This window comes from Coloeus monedula, assembly GCF_965178545.1.
Source record: "Coloeus monedula genome assembly, chromosome: 2".
NCBI classification, from domain to species: Eukaryota; Metazoa; Chordata; class Aves; order Passeriformes; family Corvidae; genus Coloeus; species Coloeus monedula.
The window spans coordinates 95267089-95287916 of NC_138782.1; the positions used below are offsets into that span (position 1 = coordinate 95267089).

Below are 20828 nucleotides of genomic sequence, written 5' to 3' on the forward strand. Positions count from 1 at the left end.
TGGCTACTTTTTTCTCATATTATCATTTCAACAGTCCTGTGTTCTACCCAATTCAGACAAGTTCATCATTTTCAGCCATGGACATCAGTGCCTAAAGGTGCAAGGTTTAAGCAGATATGTTTGGTCTTTGACCAGGCCTATTCCCATTCCTGTGCTGGTCCATGTGAAAAAGACCTGAATATAAACATTATTTCTGGTAAAACAAATCTATTAAGTTTAAAAATATGAGGTCAATCTCACTGGCAGCCAGCTGTATCAGAAATCAATTCATAGCATTCTGCATGTTGAGTTCAAAGCTGTCTATCAGTATCAGCAAATGAAGCCTCACGATACTGCAGAGATCTAAGGAATATTACCATTTTCATCTTTGACACAAAGAAAGTGCAGAACAGAAGTTAAAGGCTGTACAGTAAATCAGACACAGAATAAGAAACTTGTACTCCTAATTCCCAGCTGCGTACTAAACCTTCCAGATCACACTGGCTTAACACAGATGGAATTTAGATGAACTTGAGTATTTGCTGTTCCTCAGAGTAATATAAAAGACTATGCTTCTTGCTACTCAGGGTGTATCAGTGTTCAGAAAAGCCAAAGTACAGAAAGTAGCCCTGAATACCTTTGAATTCTAATCCATGGGGGTAGGCACCTGGAAGGTGAAAAAGCCCAATAGTTTGCAAGCATAGAAATGCAAGATAATTTGTTACTTTATATTTCTCTGCTTATGCTTGTGTATTTCCCCTTTTGACCTCTTCTCTTCTTTGCAGCATAAAACATTTTCCATTCTTTTTATGGCACATAGCACAAGAGCACCTTAATCAGCTTTAAGTTTACACAAATGTTTACATACTACCATAATAATTAAATATCCCAGAAACTCATTCCATGAATGTATATATTAAAAAAAAAAAAAAAAAAAAGATTGTGAAAATAGCCTCTGAAGAGGAAGTATTCTAAAACCAAGTCAGCTTTCTCTGCCCTTGTTGCCCTCTGCTGTTTGAAATACTGTTTTCAACCTGTCACAAGCATTGGTAATGTTTCCTTTCAGTGCAAGGCTAAAAAGCTGTGAGAATCTGCTACGAGTTATTTGAATAGGACAGAATGATAGAAAGACATAAATAGGTCCTAAATGACATAAAATTATTTCAATACATTCCTTCCAGATTTTCTGAGTTTACTACAGCCCAAGGTTATTCAGTAGTCTTGGACAATAGCTTCATTGATAGTGTTCTAGCAGCTCATTGAGAAAGATTCTCTACCTGTACCCAAAACCTGCTATTTTATAGGAGTGAAAAATAGTTTGACTATGCCACTGAATATTGTGCAGCTAGTTAAGTGTCCGAACAAAAGAATTTCATAAACTCTCCACTTGCACTCCTTTAACTACACATTTTCATCTCAGGCAGTTTGTATTACAGGGAGGCACTCAGCTCACATATAAACACTCAAGCAACATGCTAGGGAAAGGAAGCTCCATGGAGTGGAAATGCCATCTGCCTACCCAAACAGAAATAGCAGAGCTGTGACTTTCCACGAGGAGAGGAGAGGAGAGGAGAGGAGAGGAGAGGAGAGGAGAGGAGAGGAGAGGAGAGGAGAGGAGAGGAGAGGAGAGGAGAGGAGAGGAGAGGAGAGGAGAGGAGAGGAGAGGAGAGGAGAGGAGAGGAGAGGAGAGGAGAGGAGAGGAGAGGAGAGGAGAGGAGAGGAGAGGAGAGGAGAGGAGAGGAGAGGAGAGGAGAGGAGAGGAGAGGAGAGGAGAGGAGAGGAGAGGAGAGGAGAGGAGAGGAGAGGAGAGGAGAGGAGAGGAGAGGGGTACTAAAGATTCTCAGTTGGGAGTGTATTTTACAAAAAAGTACTTCAAAATCATAAAACAGGAGATGAGGCCAGCAACAGCCTACTTAAAAAAACTTGGGAGATACCACAGTGCTAACAGAATGCCTGTTTAGCTGGGGCACAGAAGAGTGGCCCAAACTGAGCTCTTTAGACCTCCATTAAAAATCTGTGAAATAGTAAAAATAATTGAATAAAACCTCAATTTAACATTACATGCAAAGCTTTTATGCAACCTTTGATGTTACTTATGGATGGTTTTTATGCAACATAGCTATAAATGGGACTGAGAAAGAAAGTGGGGAAAGCGGTGTTAACACAGACACTGAAGAAAAGAGAATTAGAATAATTTAAAAAAAAAAGATAAATTTAAAATAGCAATTCAGGAACATGCTTCTGCTCTGCATGATTTTCCCTACTGCTAATGGAACCTAATTACCTGCCCAATGTATTGTATTATTTTCCATATTTTTGCTTTTATTTTACCAAACCACTCAGAGTTATTCCTGCAAGTGCAAACACGCAAGCCAGCTTTCACAAGGAGCAGCTCTTGTTCTACTGGCTGTCCCAGCTCCTTCATCTCACCTTTCCTTTCTCCAGATTTCAGCAGAGCTTTAAGCAAAGCGCTTGCTGTTCCCACTTTTTCCACAGAGTGTCAGTGAAGGCTCGGAAACCAGCTGGAGCCGGCAGACTGAAAGCGTTTGGAAAAAATTGTGGAGGCTTTCCATAAGCGAGGACAGTTCTGTGATAATGAAGCTGGTTTGTCAACTCATCCTCCAAACACTGACGATCTCCCGTTCCCCAAAAAATTCTCTCAGGAAAGTCCCAGAAAGGACAAAAAAATAAAAGGTTAAAATCAAAGTTAAATTTAAGACGGTTGCTGTTATAAATCCATCAAGAAAGCTTCACCTCATATTCCTGAAGAAAAAACCCCTTTCTAATATGACAATATAGTGAGATTGGTATTTTTCATGTACAGATTTAGTCTCTGTGGTTTAGTGTCCTGAGGCGTTTTAATTAGAGGCTGTAATGGTGTTTAATCAATTAGCACAGCTCATTGTATCTCAAGCTGAATATGAAAACAATACAAAGGCTCCATCTGGTATAAAGTGCAGCTGCTTGCCTCCTGGAAGATTTATGCTGTCTTGAGCATATTAAACACTGTGCTGCAGTCCTTCCTCTGGTGGACTGCTGGGTCAGCTGTCAATTTGTTTTCTACATGTCAACCCTAAATAATTTCCCTCACACTCCAGAAGTCTTGTCAACTCCTTATTCAATGGGTCATCTTTCAGTGCAACTTCCTGACCAAAATAGAAATGTAATTTCCATAACCAGCAGTACCTGACATTTTCATATGTAAAGGAATTACTTCATCTCTTATCTAATTTTTGATGAATAATAAATCCCAGATGGATGTAAACAAAGAATTATCATTTTTCGTACTAAACCACAATGATTTTATTTTGCTTTGGTAATTCAGTCTCACAACTGTTTGACTAAAATATCAAAATATGGTCATCCAGAAGTTATTTGGAACTGATGCTGTGATTATAAGACCTGGTAATCAGCATCTCCAAATGCATTAGGCAGAAAGCTTCTAAAAATCTTTACTTCTTTACAGTATTTTACAACCAGTGACAAAAAATTGAATAAATAGTTTTGAATTATACATTATTTATTCTCTATCTCCTAATCTACCCACCCCCCCAACTGTTTTCCCCTCACAATTAATTGGTTCTCTGTATGGAATTCTTCCTCTTGTTCTCTTTTGGTGATAGTACCTGCTGCAAATCAGGATCTGAGTGGTGGGGTGTCAAGCAACACAATCACGGAAGTTTGAATGGAAGGCTAAGTGGATATGCTACCAAGGAATTGTGGAGAGCTAGAGCCCCTGTAAATACACTGAATATATACTGCTGGAAGGAAGAATGCTGTCATTAAAACTACCTTCATTATGAACGACTCCTGATTAAGGATTCTTCTGCTTTGACTTAAAAGTCTAAAAATTAGGTGCCTATGACTAAGCTTATTTTATTTAAGGAAGGCTTTCCTTCGAACAATTTTATTGATGATCTTGATTAAGGGGAAAGAAGCACTTTAACTAAATTGCAGAGGATATTTGATTAGGGGTTTTTGAAACCAGCAATGAGAACAAAAGATCTAAAACAAAGCAATATCTTCTTTGAATAGGGAGATATCTAATCCTTAGGCTGTCCATCTCTTACCCACTATTAAGCTCTAAACTCACACATTACCTCATTTTTACATAACTAATCTTATCTGAAAGAGAGGAGGCCAACATGAGACCAGGCTTACATTGAAAAATAATAGAAAGAATGACACAAAGAAAATACACTGTTTTATACAATGTTTTTAATAACTGAAATACTGAAAAAAAAATCCTGTATCTGGTAACAATACCTGGCAGATAAGAACTGTCCTTGAATATGTGGTGCGATAGCTGAAAAGACAGACAATACTCTGAGTAAAGGAATTAAACAGCCTACCAGTGAGGCAATAGCTCCTCATCAACACGAAACAATGAATGTGTTCAAACACATATTTGAAGAAATTCTTAAAAACATGACAAAAGGAGCAGGTGGCTAGGTCATGCTCCCTGTGTATCACATACAAACAAGTGTGTATGTGTAGGTTCTATCACACAGGAAAAATACCAAAACAGTAAAAAATGCACTTGAATAACATAGAACACATGAGATCTCAAAGTATTTTGTTGAATATCAGCTCCACTGGCATGTACTAATGGGGAACTGTCACCCACAAAAGACAGTGAGGATCTACATAAATAAAGCAGATATACAGCAACTAGCTTGCTTGCAGCCAGTATGTTTTCTGAGGTTTTCTACCTACCACATGTTCTATTGTACTGAAGGTTTTAAACAGACTTAAGGGTTGAGGGTTGTGGGTTACTCATGTGCTCCAGCCCACTTCTACATCTTAGGCACTGGCATCAGAGAAGAAAACAAGAACTGAATTGTGTGTGCTGGAAGCTTATGTCTACAGGTCACAACTGTACAACAACCATCTAATTGGCACAGGATTCATTTTCTAACTCGGCCACATTACATAATCTTAGGCAATTAACAATCTAATGGAAATGGGAGTTATTAGCAGGAGATCAGCTATGCTCTAAAAACAGACTGCCCAAAATGCCAGGTTTGATCAGCTCTGGAGGAAGTGAAAGGTGATATCAAAGAGTTTTCCTAATCTAACTGTATTGATTAAGACAGACAGATTGGTTTAAAATGTCCCACCACACACACACAAATCATTACCAGTATTAACTGGCAAACCCAGTCATCTCTGCAGAGATGGCTATACTGATTGACCAGATGTTTCATAATAATAATTGATATTATTACAAATAAAGCCTACAAAATCTTTATCCACACTTCCTATTACAGATAGAAGAGTCAGAAATACAGCTGTCATACTGTATATGACACTATGATAAAAAGATTTCACACTTTGCTGATTCAATTTAAAGCTGCATGACATGAAAATTAAGGTGTGCTTCGCAGCTGAAATGGTGTGCAACTTTGAAAACATATTGTTCAAAAAGCATGCATCAGTCACTGCAGTATGGAGTTGCACGAGGAAAAACCTTTCCATGTCTATGTCTGTTTCCAATGGAGATGTAAGAGTGCCTTTTCTGCAGGATATACAAAGAAAACACAATTCACTATGCTAGTGACATGTTCCAGCAAATATCTTCCATATTATACAACTGAATCTGTATCATGGATCCTCATGTCAATGTAATATTCCACAAACTGGCTAAAATCCTTGCAGTCCTACTGTACTAAGAACCAGGAGACAGAGCACAGCTCTGTCAGGGCTGAGTGCACCCCCACGCTCTGCAACCTCTGCCCCCTGCTCAGGAGCTAGCTGCCCATGCTGGAGGCATGGTCTGGTATGGCGCAGCACGAAAGCTGGGACCAGGCTTTGGGAACAGAGCTTTTGTAGTTTTGGAGTACTCTTTTGGGAGTCAGCCTTTTGCCCCAGAGCTGCATTTAAGCTCAGGCTCTCACACCAGGCTCAGGCAAAGACCAGGTTGCAGGTATGCTTTTGCCTTGCTGAATTTGATTGTAAGACTCATCCACTGACTTGGCTTTCTGGCTTAACCTCAGACCTGTTTCATCACTGTGGATTTGTCTGGTGACTGCTGGGAGGTGACTGAAACCTGGTAAACATCTTCAGACCTACCAAGCTCTCAGGCACTGTGGGACTGTGTTGGTGAGTACACTGCCCTGTCAGTCTTGCTGCTGCCCTCAGCTCCTGGCACCCCTTCCCCTGGGGAACAATCCATCATAACTCTTTTCTGATGCGTTTTACTTGTGAGACAGAAAGTAAGTCAGCTGCCTATGTCCAAGAAAACAAAGAAGGTTTCACTTGACATACAACACAGAAAATAAACTATGCTTTATAAACAAAGAAACATCCAAACCCTTCAAATTTTTTTTATTTTGAAAGATGATGAGTAATCCCTGTATTATGCAAACACCAGTGGACTTCAACTGATACTCGAACTCTTACATAAATTGAGGTCATACTTTGTCTTAGGTAGATAAAATATATACTTATTGTATCATTTACTATGTGCTGCCTTCTTAACAATGATAAAGCCATTCTAGTTATTATTCATCCAACAGATAAAGGTGACTCTCATGCTGATATTACAGTCCTTTCAGTGTTAAATTCCCCAACTAATCTGAAAGAAAAGAAATGTAATAATTTAAAATGTAATTAAATGAAATATGCCTCATCTACAGCAATGAAATAGGATTCATGAAGATCCTTTAAGAGAATACATGACTCATCCAATTCTACCAACACAAGCATGTATGCCTAGACCTCAGTATTCACTGGATATCTTTAAAATTATAACAGAGCAGCATTTGAGAGAGTTGCCTATTCGTAGGCATTGAGCAGGATTCTGGTTAGAATTAGAGCCATACATAGATTATTTTTCTTCTCCAACCCTAAAAAAAAAAATCAAATTAAGGCTGTTGAACTCTATGAGTCAGACTGTGAACTCTTTGAAGAATGGACCACAGCTGGGTTCTGTACAGATCTCAGCACAACTAGCAGTTACTGTAAAACAGGTAATAAATAATACAGCTATCCAGAGAAGAGTAATTCTCTCACAATCTCATTCTGAGTTGGAATGAAAAACAAGTATCACCAAACTGTGTGAGTAAAGAAAGTTTCTGAGACTTCTCACTGATGTACTACATGGTCTCTTACCCTTGGAAGCCAGCAGCATTGAGGACTTTCAAGCTGGGCACTGGCAGCCTGTATGTGCTAAAGATTTCAGCCCCTGCCAGCTCTGGGAAGGCCTGCCAAGAGGCCCAGCAGCCCAGCTGGTGGGATGCAAGAAGGTTGGTTGTTTTGCCTTCAGTCTTTGATCAAACCAAGTGATCTCTGCTGTACATTTTAATTTTGTTGAATGCATGTTCCCTGAGAGAAACCATTTCATCAGAAAAATCCTGACCCATGTGAATGAATAACTTCAACAAGGACCATTTGCATTCTTCATATGTACAAACAGAGTTAAATATATGTAGTTGTACATTACTTTTTAATCCCTTGCTGTCTTACTCCAGTTATTAACTACTGCAGCTGATCAGTCTGGAATGGTGTCAGTAACCAGAGACCTCCAGACATCCTAAAAATACCTGTCCTTCTTTAATTATCTAGTTTCCTATTTCCAAGCAATGTTTTTAATGACACGTTTTCAAATAAAGAAGAAACAGATCTTTACAATCAACATACATCCTACATTAAGAAGTCCTACATTCTGTATTAGATGTGCAAAGAAATTGCAAGAGTTTCATTGCTCTGCAGTAGTAAAGAAAATTTTTGGTCTTATTGCAAAACAGTTAGTCCTTACCCTCCACACTTATTTCTGCTTCTAGTGATAAATAGTGACCAAGTGAAGAAGAAAATAGGACAAATCATACCAATATTGCCATCTAGATTTCAGATTCCCTGAATGTTCATGTAAATATGTCTGGAGTCATAGTCATCTTAAATCTGGAGTCAAAAGTCATCTTAAAATCTGTTTCTTTTCATTGGCTTACACTGAAATACCTGGCGAGCAGCCAACCCAGGCATACAAGAGAATCATTGATAGGAAGCACTTGAGTGCAATACTGAAACCTGCATTCAAATACAGAGACTTGCTAATATTTTTCACTTTTGTCATGGGTTAGCATAGCTCCAGAAGTGATTTTCTTGCAAAGAGGTGCTTACAGCTTCCTCGATGACCTGACAGAACCTATCAGCTGGCCAGTTTGAATATTGACAATTTTGTAAGCCACTTAAAAACTTTGACTGCCTCTGTGGTCCACATTTAAGAATGGACAAACCCCGGGAAAGCTCTCTCTTGCTTCCAGCCTTGGGACAGGTAACTGGGCTGGGCTGGTGCGGCCCAACAGGGCCAGGCCGGGCCGGGACACAGCCATCCTGGAGCCGATGGGCCCTGTTCCACCCATGCCCCCCCCAGCCCTGTTCCGTGCAGACGGTGTGGCCTGGCTCCCCTCCCCACCTCTCCAGTGCGGCCAAAGATTCAGCTGAAGCTGCCAGCTGCCCGGCAAAAATCATGTGACCAACAATGATAACTGAATTCCAGCTGCAAGGCCCAGGTGAGATTAACCCTTTTAGTGCTGTAAACTTCCTCCAGAGCAGATGAAGCCTGCAGACATTAAGTAAAGAAGGAAGAGCTGAAACCCTGAGGGAGGAGAAAGAGGAGATGCTTAGAAGCTGAAATTCTGTTGTGAAGCTATGGTGGTGATAGACTATGATACATCAGATATCATAGCTATCAGTTGTAATTTCATAAAAGCATGGAGGTGGAACGTTCAAACTGCACTTGTGAGCAAAAGTACCTGTGCTGAAATAAGCAAATGCTGAAGCAGCTGTAATCTGATGAGAAGTTTGAACAGGGAGAGATGGAAGTGATGAGGACTCTTGCTCAAAATTGGAAGGAGAAGACCTCTGTTTCGAGAGATGCTCCCAGAGATAGTCCTAGAGATGAAGATGATGAGGACCCTTTGCTCCCAGGGAAGGAAAAGGGCCTCTATTCTTAGAGATAAAATGCTCCCAGAGATGGGTGAAGAGAACCTTTGTTTCTGAACAGCTCAACCTTAAAATGGTACCCCAGTAGCTCAAGACTGGACCCTCAAAAGCAGTTGTGGGAAAAGCTGCAAGTCAGGGGAAGGGATTCTCACATGTGAGCAGAGAACCAACCTGGGCAGCTGTCTTGTGATACTGAAGCCATGAGAGAACGTCTTGTGGAGATGTCTCCACAGCACGAGCAAGAGAGACTCCTCTCCCTAAGTGAACTGAACAAGGCTATTACGGAAGTGGTAAACAGACTGAAAATCTCAAGGGTTGTCTTTTTACACTGTCAGTGGGAGAAGGGAGAAAGGTGGGGGGAGGAGAAGTGTTCTGAAGGTGTGGTAGGATTTTTTTTTTCCTTTCTTTTAGGTCTGTTAATAAACCTCATTATATTCTTTCAAGTTTTGTGCCTGCTTTGCTTTCTCCTAATTCTTATCTCACAGAAGGGAAATAAGTAAGTAATGAGTATTTTGGACAAAAACCACTACAACTTTAGCTGGTTCGTGCAGCAGCTCAGACAATCTGTGTCAACTCTCCTAATTAAATTTAAAGCTAAATAGCAATGCAGACCTTGTTATATGCTACTATTCGTGGAATTCCTGCTGTGTATCTCACTCAAGAACCCACTAGATGTCAATCAAAGTTCGAGCTGATTGTACCCTTGGTTTTTAATTAACTGTCAGAATGCTTCAATCCAGTTTATTACTAATATCTGAGGGATGTGCTGTGCCTTCCACTTGCACAGATATAATTTCTGGGACACTCCTAATCCCATGTGAGTGCACAAACCAAAATAAAAAGCAGAAATGTAATTTTCAGCACCACATACAGAAAGAGAGGGTCCTTCCTGATTGCTTAAGTGTTATTTGGATAGGACATGTTAAAAATAGAATCAAAGCATTGACTCCACATGCCACGAGTCCTGCAACACTGGCAAACATAAGCAAAAGAATGCAATGCATCATTAATGATGATACTATAAAGCACCAGTAGCCACTTCTCTTTAAAAGCATTCCTGCTCTTCTTTGAGAAGGTCCATGACTAAATCCCAGATTAACCTTGAATATGGATTTTTCAAGTAGCAGAAATCAGCTTCTCAGAGAAATTAACACGTGCAGAGTTCTACATCAGATTTCACTGGTAGTAAAAAAGTTTCTTAAAAATGTCTTTGGAAAGAGCACTAGACCACATCCATTTCTCTCCTCAGAATCACATGAGCCTGCAATCAGTGCAGTGTGAGCTTTCTCAAATAAAGATGAGACAGTATTCAGCTAACAAGCATCTGCACCTGCAGATACCACAAACAGAACCAGCAATTTGGAGCAAACAGCTTGAGGAGGATCATAGAATCATTTAGGTTGGAAAAGACCTTTAAGATCATTGAGTCCAGCTGTAAAGCTGAATTACCTATTGTAGGATTTACTGTGATTTAGAGGAATGGATAGAAAAGTGTTCAGGTACTTACTTCTCTGTCCATTTTAAGACAGAGATTTGCTACCATGTACCACAACTTGGAGAGAGAGATTTCAGAGGACAAAAAGTGGACATTCCATCCAGTAAAATGAATGGTGGGTGGACAGCCAGATGCCAGTTTCCATCCCAAGCAAAGAGTTAATGTACACAAATGCAAGGAAAGAACAGCTGCACATCTGCATTGGTATCATCTCTATTTGTGGCTGCACAGAGAGGAAAGCTTTTCTCCTCGTGGCTTCGGGGGGAAAAAGTGTAAATAGAGTGAAAGCTCCTACAGCTGAAGATTTGACCTTGAATCTTTACAGGCAAGAGGACAGATTATTTACATTGGGTGGAGGAAAATATGTTAAGCACAGATGGTTCTCCTAAAATAGCCTTTGCTCAAAATCAGACCAAAGGACAGTTTTTTTCCTAATTTAAAATACAGCGTCTTTGCCAGGGCTGCTATCTTTACACTGTCTATCAAGCTGGCTGCCGAGCAATGGACTGAGCAAATGTGCACACAAGCACTTAGTGCAACGCTTCAGAAATACTGAAAAAAAAAAGCGCATCATCAGTCCGTTGAAATTTTTAAAAATGCCTTTAAAAATGCTGCCTTTGGCTGCAGTTTCATTTGCATGTCACTTCGGGAAGCCTGTAGAGTTTGCAGTGACAGCCCTGACACGCACAATTCCTTCTGAAAAACATGAATGAAAGACCCGTATGGCGGGGCGGGGCCCAGCGCGCCCCGTTCATGCCAGCACCACCGATGGACCCAGGGAATGCCGATGGCCCGGACTGCAGCCCAGGGGGTCCTCCTGGCGGAGCCGGCTCCCAGCGGCCACACCGCGTCCATTCATAAACGCAGAACTGCTGAGGAGCAGCACCTGCCCCCCTCCCCCAGCCTGGGAAGGCACGGCCACGGGAAGGGGGGCACGGCCGCGGGAAAGGGGGCACGGCCGCGGGAAAGGGGGCACGGCCGCGGGAAGGGGGGCACGGCCACGGGAAGGGGGGCACGGCCACGGGAAGGGGGGCACGGCTACGGGAAAGGGGGCACGGCCGCGGGAAAGGGGGACACGGCCACGGGGAAGGGGGGCACGGCCGCGGGGAAGGGGGGCATGGCCACGGGAAGGGGGGGCACGGCCGCGGGAAGGGGGGCACGGCCGCGGGAAAGGGGGACACGGCTGCCCGGGCGGGTGTGCGCACACGCGTGGCCGCGCTCCCCTGCGCCAGCACAGGCGCCTGTTCCCACAGTCCGGCGAGAGCCACCGCCGTGGGCGGCAGCGGGCTCGGGGGAGCGAAGAGGAGCGATGGGGAGCAGCAGGCGGGCTGCTGACGGCCAGACCCCTCTGCCGCTCCCACACACCGCTCCTGCCCGCCGCCCCAGCCCACCCGGGCCTTCCCTCCGTCCCTTCACTATCCTCAGCTCTCCGCCACACTCCCTTCGAGGCGGCCGCCAAGCAGCCCCGGTGCCCCCGCCGCCTCCTTCAAGGATGAATGGAAGCGGGAGGAGGCGGGCTCCAGCAGAGGCGCCGCCCCGCCTCGCTCCCTCAATGAGCGCCCGGGAGGGGCCGCCTCGCCCCCGCCCCACGTCCCCGCTCCGCTCCAGCCGCGGGGGACGGAGCGCGGCCGCTGCGCCGCTGAGGAAGGAGCCGCGCCTTCTGCGCCTGCCCGCAGCTGAGGGGACACCGCCGGCTCCCGTCACGGGCCGGGCGCCGTCCCGGGCCCCTCATCCCGCTCCTCTTATCCCGCTCCCCCGGTTCCCCGTTTCTGTCCTGGGGAAACACCCCGCGCTCGATATCCCCAGCGCGGCGCCGGGCTCCGCCGGCCGGGCCGGGGCTGCGCGGGGGGAGCAGCATCCTCCCGAGCGGGCTGGGAGGCGGGGCCGCCGGCCGTGCCGGGAGGGTTCAGCACCTCGGCCCGGGGGACAGGGGCGGGAGCCGGCCGGCAGCCGCGGCTTTCCGCCGCCGAGCCGCCCAGGTGCGGCCCGCCACCCCGCTCCCCGTGCCCTGCCCTGGCCCCGGCAGCGAGCGGCCGCCGCCGCAGCCCCTCGCCCGCGCAGGGGAGCGCTTTCTAGGGCCCCTTCCGCGCAGCCTGAACTTTCCCCCTCGGCTGGGGACTGCCGCCTTTCCAGCTGGGTATGCGAAACCCACCCCGGTTTCCAGCCACCCTCCATGCAAAACCCATCTCGGGATGGGAGAACGGGAAGTTTAGGGGAGCTCGACTCACCCAGGACGTTCCCGACGAGAGCCACAATGAAGACGACAATGTAGCCGGCGATCAGCGCCCATTCATATTCCTTGGGATGCAGATACTCCTTCCAGAGATATCGCAGGAACTCCTCATCATCGTAGTCGGAGGAAGGGGTTAAAAGAGCCTCCCGTGTCTCGTTTAGTTCCGACCCACTCGTCCAATTCCTGTACGGAGGGGAACCATCCTGTGGTTGAATCCCGGACATCCCTAGTGGTTGTTCCGGGGGCTGGGAAAAAAACAACAACCAACAAACCCAAACCCAGACCCTCTCAGAGCATCCAAGCTTTCTCCCGCCCGTCCATCGAGGCTTGTGGTTGCCAGTGCGAAAAGCGGGGTGTGGGGAGAAAAATGACGCGGGAACTTACGGGAACCAATGCGGGAACAGGCTGGGGATCCGCGTCGGTCCCCAACCCGCCCTGACCAGCCTTTTCCCCGACCGGGCAAGGGGTCCATCCTCCCCCGCGGAGGCTGCACCCCCTGCACCGTCGTGGAAAAGGCTGGTCGGGGTAGGTTGCATGCCTCAGGTGCCAGAGTGCACCCGCCCCCGCTGGAAAAGTCACGTCCGTTTCAGACGATGTCGATTTTTGTTCCGCACACCATGCACACGCACCTTCACACACGCCCGCATCTCTGCATGCCTCCTCCTCCACCCCCCGCTTCAGCTCATCCCCAGGTCCTCATCTCTCCCCCCAACACTACTTCCAGCTTGCTTATCCCTCTTCTGACACTGCTTCTCCTCGGTTTCTCACCCTCTCTTGCACAAGCACTTCCCTTTAGACCTTTCCACAGTGTATTCCAGATATATTCAAGATATTTGTAAATTAAAAGCTGTGGAAAGCTGCGGTGGAAAGAAGCACGGGGTTAAAGGAGCCATTAAAAAACAGTGGCTAATGAGGCTGTCTCCTTTCTGTGCTGCTTTGAAAGTTAGGCTAAAACAAGAACCCTGTGGGCTTCCCAACCCTGGTGGGAAAATCCCTAAGAGAGATGAGCAGACAAATGTGAGGTTTCACTGGATTTGAAGATTGTGACACCTCACTGTGGCTTGCATTTAGCACGCATTCACTTATGTTGAGGTTGTTTCAAACATCCAGCTTGAAATCTCAACATAGCAACTGCTCCTCAGCTATTCTGAAATGAGTAACTGGCAGAAGGCAGTTCAAGACAACCCAGAAGTGCTAGTTAAACAGCATGATAGGATTCCTGGCTTCTGGTCATTGCTTCTTGAAATATTTTCATACTTTGCCAAGTGTACAGTCTCTGAAAGAGAAGGGATAGGTCTGGACTTGTCTGTTCACTTCCTATCTGAATAATTTAATGAGTCTGATAAAAGCACCATTTCTGCTGTGACATGGCACAACTTGCTCAGTGAAGCATTTCAGTGCAGGGTCTGCACCTCCATAGAAATGGAGGAAGAATTACGATACAACTCTACTTCCACCACATAAGCATAATAGAGAGGCAGATATTCATTCACTAACACCATGCTTAGAGTGCTTAGCTCTTGACAGTACTTTAGGCTACCCAATTGTTCTTCATCGGTGTGCAGCCTTCTCTGCAGCCTTCCAAGGTCAGTGCAGCATACCTACACCTGGAATACCTCCTCCTATTTCTATAGACCTGCTCACTTTGCTTTACTTCCTTGTAAAACAAAGAAAAAATTTCTTTCCTATTCCACAGGGAACTTGAGTGAACCTTTTAGTCTGTAGGTTATAGAGTGAAACATGCTCAGATATACAGGTAGGATCAGCATCTGTCTTACTTAAATTAGAAGGGTAGAGTTTGAAAACACCATAAACAAGGATTAGATACTCTACAACTAACAAAAACACCTAAGGTTATATTAATTGAGGTGTGAATATTGAGAAGTGATTTAAACCCTCCTGACGATGTGGGAATGCAGGATTACTTGGTACGCAAAAAGAGACCTATTTAAGGAGCTTGTCATGGTCTTTGCAAGTGGAAAAGAGATTTAGAGAATGACAATTTGGTATTCAATAAGAGAGAATCACACTCATGTGCCAGCTTTTTTCCTATGCTAAAATGTTTGTAATTCCACTATTTGCTTCCAAATTGCCAAAAAATCAAGTGATGTCTTTTTTGACACAGAGTTTCTTCCTCCCTCACCAGTAGTGACCCCACCTGCAGTGAGGCATCCAGCTCTGAAGTCCCCAGCACAGGAAAGACATCGACCTGTTGAAGCTAGTCTAGAGGAGGGCCACCAAGGTGATCAGAGGGATGAAGCACCTCTCCAATCAGGAAAGGTGAAAAGAATTTTAATGCTTAGGCTGGAAAAGAGATGGCTTAGGGGTGACTTAGTTGCAGCCTCCCAGTACCTGAAGAGAGCCTACAAGAGAGATGGAGAGGGACTTTTTACAAAAATATGCAGTGATAAGATGATAAGACAAGGTGGGGGATGGATTTCACCTGAAAGAGAGTAGGTTTAAATTAGATATTAGGAAAAAGTTGTTTACTGTGAGGGTGGTGAGGAACCTAAACAGTACCCAGATGTCCCATCTCTGGAAGTGTTCAAGGCCAGATTGGATCGGGTTTTGAGCAACCTCATCTGATGGAAGGTTCCTTGCCTATAGTAGAGAGGTTGGAACTAGATGATCTTTAAGGTCCCTTCCATTCCAACCCAAGCCATTCTATGATTCCTATGAATAGTAAGAAATGGAATTTAAAAAGCATAAATATTTGGGAACAATATGAATTTATGAAAAACCTGTCATAACACTAATTATTTTTTAACAGGTTTACAAATTTGATTGATAAATACATAAATAATTGATTATGCAGATTAATTCGCTGCCTAAATTTGGTATTCCTAGAGTACTGTAAGACATTTGCTTTGATTGATACCACACGTTCTGATTAGGGAGCAGGCTAGTAAAAAAATCAATATATCACACATTATAAAGATTAAATATGGGTTAGCTAACAGATCCCAGAATGAAATGGTAGACAAAGAATCGTTGCCAAGCCTGTGGATTCCTACTGTCAATTCTTAGTTCTGTTATACTCATTCCTCAATGACCTTGAAGAAGCTGGCAGATGACCCAAACGTCAGGTGTAATCAGCTAAAAACACATGCTCATCATGAATCTGTAGCCAGAAAGCTTTACTTGATCCTTGATTGTATAAATGAGTATACCTGTGAAAACAGATTAAGTTTTAAAGTATGAGTGAAACTTAACTTAGTGAAAATATTCACCATGTACAAAACTCTGCCACAGTTCTCAAATGGAGCCATTTTTGCATTTTAAAATCAAGATCAAACGCTTTTCTAAAAGATAAGTGCTAGATGAGATGAGAATTAATTCAGAAAAATCACATGATGTGGAATGCAAGAGGTCAGACTAGATGATTATGGTTGTCCCCCTCTGGGTTTCCAATTTGTGAAAGTGTGTTAGCTAAATCAATTCCCCTGATGAATTTTGGTTCTGATTTATCTTTTCTTTTAATTATACTCTCTGCATTGAGCTTGGTGCATCAGTTTAAATCTGTTCCTTTCATATGAAAGTGTACAGCAAATGTTCAAAATTATGTAATTCTTATTTTAACTGGGGTTTTTTTTCAGTTCAAAGCCTTCTTAACATGTGATGTTACAAACTTCTACAACCAAAAAATATACTGGCAACACAGCACTTAAAAGAAGCTTAAATTCAAGTGTATATCTATTAACCCTCTTATCTCAGGGAAGTACTGTCTGGTACTTTATTTAGCTAAAAGGTTCACATACATTGATATCTCTTCTAATCCATAACTTTCCATCACTAATCCAAAAATACTGAAATTAAACTACCAACCCTAAAAGATATGTCTTGTGGCTTTCAATATCACTTATTATATGATATTAGACCATGTGAATAGAAATCAAACAGAATTTTATGCTTTATTGCATCTGATAGGTCACAGGAACTGACATTCATAGAGAATAAACAAACCTTACTTCAGCATCTAAGTTTATTGCTTTGTCAAACACATTTCCCCCTCCATAATAATAATTTTATTGCAGACCTACATTTTTATTAATCACATAAATAGGCAGCATTTATTTTCTTCTGTCAGAGACTAGCCCTTTCATTTTAAAATCTATTTGATTCAGAGGATTAAATCCATAGTAATCAAATACCATGTTAAATTAGGAGCCTTTTTCTCAGACCAGAATTAATTTAAAATTTTTTGCAAACTTGGTTGAAGAGGCAGCTCAGCTGGGGAGCTTCTGTTCTGCCTTTGCTGAACATTTCAGCAGATGATTTTGTTGTTGGAAAGCCAAACTAACTTCCTTCCTTCCTTCCTTCCTTCCTTCCTTCCTTCCTTCCTTCCTTCCTTCCTTCCTTCCTTCCTTCCTTCCTTCCTTCCTTCCTTCCTTCCTTCCTTCCTTCCTTCCTTCCTTCCTTCCTTCCTTCCTTCCTTCCTTCCTTCCTTCCGAATTCCTTCCTTCCTTCCTTCCGAATTCCTTCCTTCCTTCCTTCCGAATTCCTTCCTTCCTTCCTTCCGAATTCCTTCCTTCCGAATTCCTTCCTTCCTTCCGAATTCCTTCCTCTGTTCTCATTCAACAGCTTTTTTCTGCTCCTTTGTCCCTCTCAGGAAATATGCCCCTGATAGTAGAAAATCAACAGCCTTACTGTTTAATTACTTGAGTCATCCTGGCCTGTCAAATTCCAGATTTTGCCTGCGAAGGTCCTCTGGTATCTTTCCTCCTATAATGGTATTTCAAGGTGGAAGTGCTGCTCCCTGGCAGCAGCACTAAGTAGTTTCTGAGAAGTAGGTGGGCTATTATCAACCAAATAGTGAAGACGACAAATGAGCAAGTAGAAACAAGCTAAGAGCAAGAGAGGAAGACTGAAAGAAAAATCCAGGCTTAGAAATCTATGCAGCCATCAATTTCATTGGGGTGATAAGGACAGTGCCTATCAGGCAGTGAGGTGTAAAGAACCACAAAATAAAAATAGATATTCTACTGTATTTTTTTGTGAACAGAATGAATTACTCAGTGAACCTTACAAGTTAACTCAATGATGTTCCATTGCACGATGCATTTGCAGCACCACGTTTCCTTTAGGTCTGTTCTTGTCTTAGCATCAATTCAGTGATGAATTGTTGCTTAAAGATTCAAAACTAATTTTAACGTAAGAGATATTACTCAAACCTGCTCTAAATCTTTTGAACTGGGGATATGAGAAGCATTAGGAAATTACCCTTATTTAGGCAACCTCAGGCATTTTTCTCTTTGAATGTAGAAAGCAGGATCCTGTTTTAAACAATGTAAAAAGTTGCAAAGGTATTATTACACCAATATAACAAGAGTATGAGCAACACTCTATTGATTTATTAGCTGACTAGCACCATTAAAATGAGCCAAAGATAAGATAATTTGCTCTGTTTCTAGTAGTGATCAGATAAGAAAAATTAGCTGTTGGTTAGCTCATGCCATCTTCATTACTACTATCCACCAATGCAGAACATATTTGAAGTGAAAAATTCTGATTCTAGTCTCATTCACTCTACTGGAAATTAGAAGTATCTTCATTCATGTCAGTAGAGTTCTGCTGCTAATAAAAATTAGGATGATAGAATGCATGGTTGTTCAAATTCAGATGAATTGAAAGCAATGTGAGAACCTTCTGATTCTTGGTGAAAACTCTGTTGTCCAACTGGGAACAGAATTGCCTGACATCATTCCTGTATGTTACAGATATAGTTTCCAAGGGTGTCCAATGCATGTATGTAAAAAAGTACACTGCTCCACTGTGCTTTTTTTGGTCCATTTGCTTATTAACAGTCAAGTACTAAAAGGGGTTTTAAAACTTCTTTTTATTTTAGAAAAAAAATTGGTTTGATATATGAAAATTAATGTGTACCATCTGCAGTATTCTCTCCTTCACCAAGTCTACAAATATTTAAAAGCAAACACATTTAATGATCAGGGCACAAATCCAACCTGGATAGAACAAATTACAAGACACCTTTCCTGAAGAGGTCTCTGAGCTGTATATGGAAGCTGAAAAAGGGATGTCTGTTTACTCTTTTTTTAAAAATAAGACAAGGCATGCCCAATGATAATTTCAGTCAGCAAGTTTAAATATGTAAAAACCAAAAATCTCTTCTTAACTTCATAAACATACGTGAGCACTGAAAGTCATTTTTGTAGAAGCCAAGACAAATTTATTACAAGTCCATCAAAGCTGTTAAATTAAGCAGTTTGAATGCAACATTGCACTCAAGAGCTCTGAAGCCAGAGAAAATATAACGCAAAATAGAAACTTTAAAAAATTATTTTCCCTGGAATTTTCTTCTGACCCATTTGGAAATAGCAGAGGAGATCTGTGGTGTGATCTGAGACAAGATAGATGCTTTCATATTAAGTATTTTGAGGAACAAGAAAGAAGAGGCACAGAAGACAGCTTCTTTTTAATAAATATTTTTGTTATTTTAAAGGAAATAAAGGCCTTTCAAATGAATTCAGCACAAAAAGTTGTATGATTTATTGCAAGGTTTTCATGGTGATTAGAGCATTGGATCTGCCCTTAGCAACATGATGCAAGGAGCAGTCTCTACTCTGCATTTTAAGCAGATGAGATAGATTAGGAGTGGGAAGTGAACAGTGACAAAGATGGCTTTAAGGTATGCATCACTTTGTCAAAGCTAAATGACGCCAACATATATTACAGGCCTATGACCTGCATTTTTTTCTATTTGGGTTCACTGACCTACTGGCAGAAGACCAGAATAAAAGTACTACCTTGTGCTATTGCTTTCATCAAACTGGTTCTTACTTTGTTCTCTAACCCCTCCTATTGCACAAGGCCAGTGAACCCTCCAATCATGGTTACGTCTCTGACAGTGGCTGGGAATAGATGAGTAGAGGAGAACATAAAGGTAAGGCAAGTTTGCAATGATACTTTCCATCATTACAACTTCCCATCTTTGAGCAAGCTGCAAATTAGCAGCTTCCTGAGGCATTATGTCTGGCTAATGAATAGGTCTATATGTGCTTTTCCCAACAATTTTGCTTAATTGTTTCCTGAGCCCATCTGAAACTCTAGCTTCCACTGAAACTAGAAGCAATGATTTCCAGTTTGTTACAGTGCTCCTCCTTTGCTACCTTTAAAAGCGTTCCTAAATAATTTTATTTGGTTTGCTGCTCATAAAGTGTAAAAAATGAGGTATTTCCCTTTCCAGTTTTTCCATACCATTTGTGATGTGCTTTTCTTTAGTCAGGTCCTCTTTCTCCATTTCAGCAATGATTTTATTTTTGCTAATTAGCATAGCATAACAGAAAACTTTGTTACCTTTTATATTCATGCCCTGAATCATCTCTGACCTATTTAAATAAGGTACAATTAATTCAGTGGGTCGGTTTTTTTTCTGTCACTTCCTTGCATTTTGTTTGGTTTGTCCTGTACACTATACTTGATTTGAGTACAGCATTCTGTAACTTCACTAGCAGATGGATCATCTCAAATGGTGCACTTTGCAGCACGTTGGCTTTCAGATAGTAAGCTGAAAAACTTACTCATTTTTGTTTTAAGTTTCATTAGTAGATTTCTTTTTCCTTGGATAGACTATGTCCCTAATATCAGTTTGATGTTTTATTAAAGTTTCCCCTGTTCTTAATAAACTGACTCTGCTCTTTATGCTCTTTCTCAGACACATACTGACACTGCCATCTGTCTCGCCCTGTTCATGATAGTGAGAACATTTCTCAGGGCATCTTTACTCAAATATTTTATATAATCTGTTGCTACTATTCTATAATATGACCTCTTGAGATTTCCATTTTAATGTTGAGTTTTCAGAGAACAAAAGAGAATTATTTTGTCATGAGGATTGTCCACAAAGCATCAAAAGCATTTGTTTCCAAGTCATTGTTCACTTCTTGCTATTTTGTTTCTTAAGGTGTGATTTCATATTCTGTTTAGATATGGGTATTTTCACATGGCATTTAAAGACTTCAATGCTAACTTGATAGTTTATTCCATGCCTGCTTTTTTTCTTCTTTTTCCTAGCTTAATAAAATACTTCAGTTAGGTAACAGGGGGAGCTTACTTTCCTCCTATTTATATGAACTGGTGTGTGAAATATTTTTCTCATTCATTCAATGAGCTTGTAGGTGGCTATACACTACTTTGGACTGCAACATGCAGAACTTT

At 42.3% G+C, this 20828-nt stretch overlaps 1 protein-coding gene across 1 annotated transcript in view; it reads right to left on the reverse strand.

Annotated features, from left to right (window-relative positions):
• HCRTR2 (hypocretin receptor 2) overlaps positions 1-12877 on the reverse strand; it is a gene marked incomplete at both ends in the record, with an annotated part of 33763 nt that extends 20886 nt beyond the window's left edge. The window contains one exon of the mRNA XM_082277082.1: positions 12649-12877. Coding sequence (XP_082133208.1) covers positions 12649-12877 — 229 coding nt within the window. The remainder of the gene's footprint in view (positions 1-12648) is intronic.
• Between the last annotated feature and the right edge of the window lie 7951 nt (positions 12878-20828).